This window comes from Protopterus annectens, chromosome 8.part0 (genome assembly GCF_019279795.1).
Source record: "Protopterus annectens isolate FY-2018-M chromosome 8.part0, PAN1.0, whole genome shotgun sequence".
In the NCBI taxonomy this organism is placed as follows: Eukaryota; Metazoa; Chordata; order Ceratodontiformes; family Protopteridae; genus Protopterus; species Protopterus annectens.
This window is the reverse complement of record NC_056741.1, coordinates 1,838,889,633-1,838,902,046: the sequence shown is the minus strand read 5'-3', so window position 1 is coordinate 1,838,902,046 and position 12,414 is coordinate 1,838,889,633. Positions and strand designations below refer to the sequence as shown.

Sequence of the window (12,414 nt, the reverse complement as noted above, 5' to 3'; positions counted from 1 at the left end):
GTTGGGTCTGACAGGAATGAGATCCATTGCCTCCTGCCCCACGGCATGCTCTCTAGCTTGAGCGTTCCTGTCATACCACACCTTTTTCTGTTGGGCTTCTGCCATGTTCTCCTTGGCCAAGCCCATGAGTTCCCTGAGCCTTGTCCTGAGGTATAGGACATATGCCGCAACAGACTCCTTGTGAGACTCGCACTCACCTTCCCACTCATCTCTGATTAAATCTAGAGGTCCCCTCACCCTATGCCCATACAGCAACTCAAAGGGTGAAAAACCTGTGGATTCCTGGAGAATCCCTCTGTAAGCAAACAGATGGGGCAAATATTTGTCCCACTTCCTCTTAAACTGGACTTGATTATAGATTTTAACCTCTCAACAAGACCATTAGTCTGGGGATAGTAGGGGCTGGTCTTCATGTGCTTCATCCCACAGGACTTCCAAAGACAAGCCAGCAGGTCTGATATGAACTTGGCACCTCTGTCAGACAGTACTTCTTTTGGGAAACCTACCCTGCTGAAAATCTCTATCAAAGCATTTGCCACCTTCTCTGCCTCAATGGAGGACAGAGCCACTGTCTCAGCACATCATGTAACATAATCCACTACCACTAGGATATACTTTTTCCTTGTGGAACTTGGGGTACTCAGAGGACCCGCAATATCCATAGCTACCCTTTGATATGGCTCCTCAATCACAAGCAAAGGCATCAAATGCACTCACCTTGTCTCCTGCCTTCCCTACCTTTTGGCATTGCTCACAGGTCCTTCAGTACCCTGTTACATCTCTGGAAATTCCAGGCCCATAGAAGTTCTGCATAAGACACCTCTTTGTACGTTTTATGCCCATATGACTTGCAAAGGGAATATCATGGGCTTTGGCTAGAAGTGCCATATGGTAGGCTCAAGGCACTACCATCTGCTGTACTCTCTCACCTTCTAGCCCTCCCTCAGGGGTCCACTCTCTGTATAATAACCCTTTGTCCCAGTTCACAGAATTCCCCCTTTTCCTTGAGAATCAGGTGCTTCCCTAGCTACCTGCCTCAGGCCTTGCAATGTAGGGTCTGAGAGCTGAGCCTGTCTTAACTCTCTCCTTGTAACCCTTCTTAGTACCCCTTCCACAGGAAGTCTGGCATCCTCTGACAGTGGTGCCTCACTGTCAGCCAAGGAACTACTACTACTACTCACCTCTACATTTGCAGTTACCCTGCCCAAGGGAACATCAGTACCCACAAGCAGCTGTGGCTCACCTTCAGTCTCACTACTACAGCGTAGCTCACTCCCTGAAGTAACCACCTCACCAATCCTGGCTGTAATTATGCAGTCTGTCTGGGTCTCTCCTAGGCTACCAGACCCACATGCTTGTCTCCTAGCCTGACCGCATGTAACTGCGTAAGTACATGGTGCTGCCTCATCCAAATCCTCTCCCTCAAGACATCTGCAGGATGGTAGTTTAGTACCCCTGTTGTCTCAAGACAACCTACTGTTGGCATTTTGTCTTTCCCACTTACTGGCTCCCTCACCTTTGGTTCCCCACCTTGCCTCTGTGGACCCCTGTATGTTACATGACCCCACTGGTTGTATTCAAAACATTTAACCCTAGCTCCTGGATGTGCACCTGGACTAGTGGATTTCCCTGTTACTGGCATATTCTGTTGGGGCAGTCTGTGCTGCCCACCATGGGTTCCTTTAGACCCATGAACAGTACTATGGGTACCCTTCCTGTGCAGGGCTGCCCTGCTGTCCAGGTATAGACTCCCTTCTTCCCCAGCTCATCTGAAGTAGCACATTGTCTATCAGCTAACCAGATCCTCATGTTCCCAGGCAAAGTGCTAAGGGCTTGTTCCCTCACCAAAAGGTCTGACAGCCCTTCCTAAGTGGTGACCTGACATCACTCACCCAACTATGAAAATAAGTGCTCAGTTCAGCAACTTATTCACACACACTTTCATCTGCCTTGTGTCTATGCTCACAAAACTTTTTCCTATACATTTCAGGTGCTGGCTTAAAACATTCTAAAAAACATTTTTTACAGCAATATAATTAAAACAGAATCAGGCATTTTTGATAAAAAAGTTACAGGTTTCCCATGGAGTAAGGGGGTCAGGAACCATACCCAGCCTTTGGTCAACACTATACTATTTGCATACCCTCTCAAACATATGAATGAAACTATCAAAATTATCCCCCTCTTTAAATTGTGGAAGAAATGTACTGACCTGCTGTGCTTCTGGGGTCCAGTTACTCCCTTCCCCATTACCTCCATGACTCTGGTGAAGTCAGCATTTCCCTCTCATGCCTCCTCTGACATTCCTTTTCTTCGGCTTCTATCTCCAAACGCCTGGCTTCCAACTCAAGTCTCTTTAGCTCCAGCTGGATTTTTAAGTCCACTGCAGAAAGGTTGAGCTGTCCATTCTCCGAGGATACTGTATCTCCACTACCAGTCTGATTGTCCTCCTGGATGCTGTTTTCTGATGCAGCTGTAACCATGTCTGCAATCAGGTCTGCCTCAGTCAGGTTTCCATGCACCAGTCCCCTAGCCTGGCACATCTTCACCAGCTGGCTCCTTGTCAGCTTTCCATACTCCTCTGCTGACATGCCTGCTCACCTTGACTAACTAAGCTAACAAAAGAAATAAAACAATTGTGATCTGAACTCTGAGTATTCACTGCATGGCTGATTTAGTGTACAAAACACCTTCAGAGATCATTGTACATAAGCTACATGATTCACTCTACCCACACCACTACAAGCCAATTAGTATGTGAAGTGGATCCCACCACTGCCAAACACATGATGCCCGTGCCCTGGCCCAGCAATCAAGGAGCCTCAATCCTCACCACTAACACCAGGGAGGGCATCTCATTATAAGAGGAAATGATAACAAATACACACAGTAAAGTACAATTTCCCTTAAGTGCACACAGAGATCACAGTCAGTCTGGAGCTGGTTGCTCCCTTGCTCTCCAGGTCCCCAAAAAGACTCCCCACTGGCACAGCTATAGGGTCCAAATCTCAACCTAGCTGGCAAGCTAACCTCCAGTACCCTCTGTCCAACCAGTGCTTCGTGTCCCTCCCAAGTAGTTGACACACACACACACACACACACACACCCTTTGAGATAAGTATTTATACAGCTCACAGACACTCCTGAGAAAGGCTGACACAGATGTGCCCCTTTTACCCAGCCTATACGGTAGTAATCACTGCCACCACCAGCTAATAATTATCAGCTACCCAAAGGCCCTTAAAAGGGGGTCCAATTATTACTGTGCATTATTATTATCCATTAGGTAGTATAGCCCAGAGCTAAAGCTATAGGAGTGGCTTAGACAGTAAACTCTATAAATATGCAGTGTACTGTAGACATTAACTTATCTCTACATAAACCAGCCACAGTTGAAAAGGGTTTAAAATATTTAATAATAAATACTAAAAACACAAGACAATACTACTACACCACAGTGCTATTCAAGAGTTCAGAGATCACACAGAAACTTAAAATAATTCAGTAGTACAGTTCTGACATAACAGAAAAACACTTAGTCTTTCTTTTAATTTCCTAGCTATTACTATAAGAAAACATACTTCTAAGATAACTTACTTAAGACACAGGCAGAGTGCTGATAAGTTGGATATCAAGACAAAAATGCTTAATTTCTGGTTCTCACTGTTTAAATTGAAACTGCAGTTCTGATAAAACATTACATCATTTGTTTACACTTTCCTGTTTCCCAGACCACACAACTGCATTTACATTATTTTACACTTAGAGCAATAAAGGACATTCCACATGTACATTCTGGTCATTAACTGAAGCCTTAAAACAATAGGCAGGATGCTTACTCCAGGCTCATAGACTCCAAATTCCAACTTCAAAGGAATAGACATAAAGTAATTTTAATTTCAAAAGACCACTAAGAAATGCTTGACTTAGTTTTCCTTACAGCAGATGGCAATGTTGCCACATTGTTGAAACAGCATTTATTTACATTTAAGACACAAGCCTGTATTTTACATTTATATTTACAAATGCCAGAATTATGTATCAAATTCTATTTGACTAGGCTGGCAGCCTTCACCCCTTCTCTACCAGTCTTTACAACACACACGTGTCCACACACACACACACACACATATATATGTGTATATGTGTGTGTATGTATATATATATATATATATATATATATATATATATATATATATATATATATATATATATACACACATAGATAGGAACTTGCTTTTTGGTGGTATAAATTGGTGCAGTGAACAGAACAAATGCAATGAAAACCAAAAAGGCAAGAGTTTTGCATAGGCAATATATTGTATTTTGCTTAGTTTACAACTTCAGCTCTGAGCAGTGCATTTACAAGAGATTTCAGTCATTATAACAATGATGTGCAATGTTTTAATCATGTTTCAATTACAAATGTTTTATAAGTGAAAATATGTAATATCAAATATTTAATGCGTGTCCTGTCATGGTAAACCCTTAAATGAATATTGACTGTAGGTGACTTTTACTTCCATTAATGCAAAAATTATATCATTCTAACACAAATTTTTCCTTTTTTCCCCCCATTTTTCAGCAATAAAATTTTTCTGGAGAGCGCTAGACGATGACATCGAGGACTTTGTGACTTGTAATTTTGAAGATAACAAGATGGGGGGGATAATGTATAATATCACTGTTTTAACATTTCACTTATTTAATGTATGTTAATAGGTAAGATTACGTGTTGACAATGAAAACAAGCTTATTCATAAGCTACTGTTGTGCTGTGTTTTTCTTGTTACATTTTTTTTGTAATTTTATAAGAAGGCATTGTAAGTTTGATGGTATGCTGTACAGGTTCAGGATTGTCAGGTTAACAAACAGAAAAACTTTCTGGAACTAAAATGGGTTCAAGAACTGAGTGCAGTAGATTTACGTCCTATATGTGTGACAACATTGATGGTGAAAAAGAAGTTACATAAACATTTGAAACTGAACTAGCTCATGGATGTAAGACACAAGCCTGCTCTGAGAAGGCAACATCTTAAGAAAACACTGGATGTTAAGTTGTCAATCTCGCCTTCATTCTTGCTGGATGGGTTTGGAGCCGATCGGCTCCGACTCGGCCTATACTAAAGCTCGAGTGCTAATTTTACCAGCTCGAGGCAACCCTATATCCCATGATGCTAGGCGCTAACTACCCAGATCTCATTTGCCGCTTTCGCTAGCAAGGTGCTTTTATTACCGGCTCCACAGGTCAGTGAAAAATTTTCAAATTTTTCTACTCCTTTTTAGGATTTTTCCCTTTTATTTTAAAAATAGACTAGTACCTTAGTATACCACTTCCGTTGGGTTCCCATTTTTGTTAATCCCTAATCCCAAATGTTATATCCCTCCCCTGTTAAGGTTAGGCCTTAGGCCCTTTCTGTTTTTTTCCCCGTTCCCTTTTTTTGGGACAGTTAGGTGTGTGTTTGGGTTTGTTAACCTTTAATTTTACTGTGTGTGTGTGTTTTAACCTTCTAAGGAAGATTTTTTTTCTTCCCTTGACAGTTTAATGTCTAAAGACATTAAAGTCTCGGGCTTCAAGAAGTGTGACTCGTGCTGTCAGAAAATGTCGCTGACAGACGGTCACACTTCTTGCGTGTATTGCCTGGGACCCCTGCACCTGCAGGACTCTTGTTCTGTTTGTCATGCATTCAGTCCAGGAGTCCTGCAGGAGCGCACAAATAAGTTAATTTTGAGGGGCTTATTAAAGCCCGAAGGTTCCACGGCTAAGTCCTTGCCGGGGAAATCTTCGAAGCCATCCAAACCGTTGGCTCTGTGCTCCAAGCCTTCGGCTAGTGGCTCACCTACTACGTCACGATCGGCTCCGGCTGGAGCCGATACGGCTATGTCGCAGTCTTCTGCATTGGCCCCAGCCGGAGCCGATGTCTCAAAGACTCTGTCTTCAGAGTCGGCTCCGGTCAGAGCCGACGTGTCTTTGGCTCCATCGGCACCACTAGTCTCGGTGCCATCTTCCACCCGCAAAAGATCTAGGTCTCCGTCCCTGGAGTCCATTCACTCGGCTCCGAGTTCGCCTTTGCTCTCGGAGCGGAGCCATCGGAGCCATTCCTCTCGGTCTTCCAGGCTTTCGGACCATGACCTCGAGAGGGTGGTTAGCAGACTCCTAAAGTCTCAGGCACTGGCCCAAATGCTTCATAGCCTGTCTCAACAGACAGTGGCTTTACCATACCATCTTCGATTCCTCCTCTGACTCTGCCCCTGAGTTCGGAGCCGGAGCTCCTCAGAGCCGTGACCGTCGAGATATCTGAGCCGATACCTCCCCCTTCGCTCGCTGCCTGCTCCGATCTCTTCTGTGGTCCCATCCTTGGAGGGATCCGGGCGCTTGGACTTCCTCATCGGCTCCGAGGGGGTGAGTGGCATCGGACCCTTGTCCGACCCCATTCTCCCTCTCGGAGCATCGGTGCTGGTGAGTTCGGCCCCGACATCGGCTTTGGAGCCGTCCCTCTCGTTGCCGGCTGGGGTTCCTATTTCTTCGGAGCGGGAGCCCTCTGTCCTGCCTGATAGGGGTGCCTTCGAGGTCATGAGGAGCATACTGGCCCCAGTGCCTGCTCCATGGTCAGCTCCATCAGCTCCTCCCACTGTAGTGCCTGCTGCAGTCTCTACCCACTCTCTCATTCCCGACCGTAGAGATCCAACACCTCAGGTTTCCCCATTGGGAATATCCTCCTCTTACGAGGCTTCCCCTGATCCGTCAGGTGAACCCCCTCGAAAGAGGACATGCAAGTGGAAGCATGTGGACTCCCCTGAGTCCATCACATCTGATACCGACTTGGATGAGTCGGAAGTGTCCCCACGGTCCCCCTCTGAGGATGTCTCCTTTTCTGACATCCTTGAAATCCTCAAGCAGAGGGGGAACTGGTCTACCCTCAATCCTTCCGAGGATGAGTCAGTTTACCTGGAGGCGTTTGGTTCTCGCCCTTCCACCTCCTGGGTGTCTCCGCCTTTTGACCCCCTCATGGAAGTGGTGGCATGGAAGGCGTGGACGGCCCCTGATATGATGGAACCCACCCCACAGAGGCCTTCCAAATTTATCACAGCCCCGTCAGATAAACAATTTTTAACTAAGGGTGTCCCAGTTGATGCCATGGTGGTGGCTGCAGCCACTAAGAAGGAACTGGCCGATCCTTCAGTGCCTATCCATCTTCCTAATAAGGAATCTAGGAATATGGATAGGTACGGCAAGCGGATGTTCTCTTCAGCGACCTTCACCATGCGGTCGCTGAATTACTTGTGCTATTTCACCCGACTTCAAAGAGACAGTCTCAAAGAAATGGGTGATACCCTACAGGATCCAACAGCTGTGGGGTCTCAGGACAAAATCAACTCCCAGCTAGGAACCCTAAATTCCATTGTCAACTCCTCTATGTGGCTTATTTCCTGTGCAGCTGATGGAGTGAGTAGATCCGCAGGCACAGGCGTGGCTTTAAGGCATCAGGCCTGGATGCGGCTTTGCAACTTCGCAGACCCCTTCAAGGCGTCCTTCACTAACTCCCCCTTTGATGGTTTGGCGTTGTTTGGACCTCAAGTGATGGATACTTTGACCAGATGCGAACAAGATGGCAAGACTCTCTCTGCCGTGGGAGCCCGTTTTTCAACCCCGTCTAGACCATATCCTAAGGGTCAAAAGGGTGGGAAAATGTGGTTCCGCAAATCACAGGGAGTCACGCCTGACGCAAGAGGTCAGTTCCCCCCGAGAGGCGGGGGGACAACAGACGCCGCCCTAGAGGCAGAAGAGGTCCGCAGAATCAGGGTAACAGAGAGTCTCTCTCTGACAAACCCTTCCAGCATCCCTGAGAAGCTGCCCGACTGTCCACCTTCGGAGGCAGTCGGGGGAAGGTTATCACTGTACCCAGAAGCCTGGCTTTCTCTCTCACAAGACAAATGGGTACAGTCGATTATATCCGAGGGTTACAAAATTCCCTTTATCCACACCCCAACTCGGCCAAAAGGGCCCCTCCCAGACGTTCCACCCAGTCTAAAGGAACAAGCAGTACTAGAAGTATCAAAACTGCTAACAAAAAGAGCCATCCAGCCAGTCCCAGCAGACCAATTAGGATCCAGAATCTACTCCAAGTTCTTTTCGGTACCAGAAAAGACAGGGGACTGGAGGCCAATATTGAATCTCAGCAGACTAAACAAGTCTGTAAAAGAACGTAAGTTCGGATGGTCACGCTACAGTCCATTCTACCCTTTCTGGGTCAGGACAATTGGATGTGCTCAGTGGACCTTCAGGATGCGTAGTATCACATCAAGATGCACAGGCGCTCCAGGAGGTTTCTCCACTTCCGGCTGGGGGCCAGTCACTACCAGATCAGGGCTCTGCCCTTTGGTCTCACTACAGCCCCCCCCCCCCCCCGAGTGTTCACCAAATGCATGGCAGTGGTTACGGCTCATCTGAGATGTCAAGGATTCCAGGTGTTTCTGTATCTAGACTACTGGCTCCTTACTGCCACCACCAGGCATCAGCTTCTTCTTGCCAGAGATTACACCATTCAAACTTGCAAAGGGCTAGGTATCTCCATAAATTTCGAAAAGTCTGCCTTGTCGCCTTGTCAGTCTATAACCTTCATTGGCGCCACCTTGGACACCATACAGCTCTCAGCAAAATTAACCGAGCAAAGAGTTTTAGATATTCAAAATCATGTTCATATCCTCCTTCAGAGCAAAAGAATCCAGGCCAGGTTTGTTCTAAAAGTGTTCGGTCTCATGGCGGCAGCCATCACGCTACTTCCCCTAGCTCGCTTTCACATGTGGCTCCTTCAGTGGATGCTCTTCTCCCAGTGGTCCTTCCAACAGCTTCCTTTGATGCACAACATCATAATAACTCTATCTTGCAAGAAACATCTGTCTTGGTGGATGGTCTCCCCTCAAGTTCTTCAGGGCAGACCATTCGTTCCTTCCCCTCCGGTCGCCACGGTCACAACGGACACCTCCCTGATCGGGTAGGGGGGGCATTTTCAGGGCAGGACAGTCTAGGGCACATGGCAACCTTTCGAATGCCACCGGCACATCAATATCCTGGGGATGAGAGCAGTGCTTTTGGCGTTGCAAGCCCTCCAAGACTCTCTTCTGTTAGGGACTATTGCAATTCAGACGGACAATATGTCCGTAGTGTGGTATATCAACAAGCAGGGCAGAACCAAGTCTTATCCCCTGTGTCGAGAGGCACTCGGACTTTGGCAATGGGCGATCTCTTCTCTTCTGGACGTTCAGCGGTTTCTGATAGCAACGCATATCCCCGGGAAGTCCAACATCATAGCAGACAGGTTGAGCAGAGCTATTCTCATGCCACATGAGTGGTCTCTCAAGCAATCAGTAATGGAGGAGATTTTTCAGAAGTGGGTCTCCCTTGCTGTGATCTTTTTGCTACACCTCAGAACAGCAAGTGCCTCGACTTTTTCACTCTCTTTCCCCTTCCAGGCCATCCCCCCAGAGACGCTCTAGTCCACAATTGGCCTCGGGGACTTCTATACGCTTTTCCCCCCTTTCCATTAATCATTCAGTTGATTCAGAAAGCTACCGCCTTGAGAGCCAGGATGATCCTCATTGCCCCTTATTGGCCTCGACAGATATGGTTCCCGTTCCTGCATCATTACCTTTTGGAACAGCCTTGGCATCTGGACCCAGTGCCAGATCTTTTGGCCCACCAGTCAGGACGGCTGCACCAATCCCACCAATCTCTCAACCTCACAGCTTGGTTGCTCCACTTCCATCCCTAGCCAGGCTTCCCCTGATTTCCAATTCTGTCCGTGATATTATTGTAGCTTCCCTTAAGTCCTCTACCAGAAGGATTTATACTAGTAAATGGAAGCGTTTTTCCTTCTGGGCAAGGGCTAGGAATATAGATCCCTTCACTGCTCCTGTACAATCAGTTCTAGATTTCCTAGCTGAAATTTTTCATTCAGGCTCTTCATCCTCCACAGTAAAGGTTCAGTTAGCGGCCATTTCAAATTTTCACATAGGCCTATCGGACTCCAGCATCATGTCCCACAAGCTTTGTAAAGCCTTCCGTAAAGGTATCTTTTTACTCAAACCCCCAATCAGACCCCCCACCACAGTGGGATTTGAATTTGATTTTAACATCCTTGATTCTTCCTCCCTTTGAACCTGTGGCTTCCTGTTCTTTAAAGTTGCTCTCTTGGAAAACTCTCTTCCTAGTTGCCATAACGTCTGCTAGGAGAGTATCAGAACTCCATGCCCTTTGCATTTGTCCTCATCTAGTTTTCCACAAAGACAGAGTTTCTCTCAGAACTAACCCGTCTTTTTTGCCCAAGGTGGCTTCTCAGGCAAATTTAAATCAATCTATCGATCTTCCAGTTTTCTTCCCTAATTATTCTAACAGGGCGGAGCAAAAACTGCATTATCTGGACGTTCATCGTCAGCTCCATTATTATCTGGACAGAACTAAACAAACTAGAAAATCTGATCAGCTTTTTTCTGTCCTATGCAGAAGGTAAAAAGGGCCTTCCGGTATCCAAAGTAACCTTGTCTAGGTGGCTGTCCTCTGTGATTACCTGTATCTATCAACTCAGAGGTAAAGAATTACCTTCTAAGCCAAGAGCCCATTCAACCAGAGCCTTGGCTACATCAACAGCCTTTCAAGCTAGATTGCCAATAGATACTATTTGTGCAGCAGCCACATGGGCCTCTCCTCATACCTTCATTACACACTACAAATTAGACATGGCCTCCAGAAACAGGGCAAATTTTGGTTCCACCGTTCAAGAGCCTGCTCCGATGAGCCACCCGGGATGAAGGTGCTAGGGACGCGGTCCCATCCAGCAAGAATGAAGGCGAGATTGACAACTTAACATTGAGAAGTTATGTACCTACCATAACGTTCCATGTTAGTTGTCTTCTTCTCGCCTTCTTTCTTGCGTCCCACCCGCCATCCCCCTAGCATGGATAGACCGAAAGGATTTCCCTTTTCTTATCAGGGTCTTCACCTTACACAATTTAAAGCCTAAACTGGTTATCCTGGGATAGCTATAGCTTCAGGTAGTGGCACATGGGGAGTTTTTCCCGTTCTCCTTCTATCCCTTGGGTTGGGAGGCTAAAATTGCTATGTTCTCAGCTACCAAACGAGATCTGGGTAGTTACCGCCTAGCATCATGGGATATAGGGTTGCCTCGAGCTGGTAAAATTAGCTCTCGAGCTTTAGTATAGGCCGAGTCGGAGCCGAGGATTGGCTCCGAACCCATCCAGCAAGAAAGAAGGCGAGAAGAAGACAACTAACATGGAACACTATGGTAGATAAATAAATTCTCATTTTGTTTTAAATAAGGGTTTTTATTTCCCTTCAGCTTTGATTGTGCTCATAGCTTACTTTACAATAACTGATTTTCTAGCCGGATATTGGCTTTTTTATAAAAGCTTGCCTGCAATGATATTTTCTTTGAATTTGGTTTTGTAAACCTTCATATACCCGGTCACTCTGTTTTGCTACTTCTTGATGTAGTTGTCAGATGTGTAGTTTTAATTTCACTTTAGCCAGTACTAAAATTGTATAGTGACCTCCAAGAGATGAACGGGCCTCCCTTTCAGTCTTGGCTGTAAAGTGGAAAAATACCCAAAGTGTTTTTTTTTTTTTTTTTTTTTTTTGTTTATTTTGTGCTGGAGGGTCTCCTTGAACATACTGCTGCACATCGCGATACCCTGCACCAGCTGCATAACTGTATATTCCCAGATTTTTTTTTTCTTTCTGCTTGTACAGTTGAGATCATGATTATTACAATTATCTGTTTAAAGTCCCGTGTTTGCATACCTAAGTATTAAAAGTGTACAGATTGTTGTCAGATTACTAAGCAGGACTGGCACTGCCCATCCTATCTCAGAAGAGCAGGGAGATCAAGTTGTTCAAGGGCTATGATCTATTGGCTTCAGCAGTAAGCAGATGTTAGTTTGGGGGGAGCTTCAGTATTGGCTGTTGGAGCATATAATTTAATCTGAAACCTGCACCAGAGATCACTGAAGCCCTTTTTTTCATACCTGCCTTTTAGATAGTATGCAGTCAAACACTGGTTTGCTCTATTGATTCATGACAGTCTGTTGCATGTTTGCATTCTAGACATGTGATAGGGTGTGTGGGGTGTATGGTACTCCTTTGCTCTTTTGGTCTTCTAAGGATTCAGAGAATATCAAGGCTGCTGTCTTGGAAAAGAATCGATACACTTCCATTACTATCACCATTTCATGTCTAGCCTCTCAGACTTAGGAGAAATTATTTGGACTGACTTCTCCTCAAGAAGTGTTAGAGGTTTGGTTGAAAAAGTCTGGGGAACTGTATGTATTTATTTATTTATTTATTTATGTATGTATGTATTTATTTTGTAGGAAGTCTTTTTCATTCTAGCAGCTAAC

At 45.6% G+C, this 12,414-nt stretch overlaps 1 protein-coding gene across 3 annotated transcripts in view; it reads left to right on the top strand.

Annotated features, from left to right (window-relative positions):
- The window catches only part of CFAP20 (cilia and flagella associated protein 20), a 476,007-nt gene extending 471,244 nt beyond the window's left edge, over positions 1 to 4,763 (top strand). For all 3 annotated transcript variants that reach the window (XM_044081330.1, XM_044081331.1, XM_044081329.1), the window contains exon 7: positions 4,586 to 4,763. In XM_044081330.1, the coding sequence (XP_043937265.1) occupies positions 4,586 to 4,591 (6 nt within the window). In that variant the 3' untranslated portion in view covers positions 4,592 to 4,763. The remainder of the gene's footprint in view (positions 1 to 4,585) is intronic.
- Positions 4,764 to 12,414: the final 7,651 nt, after the last annotated feature.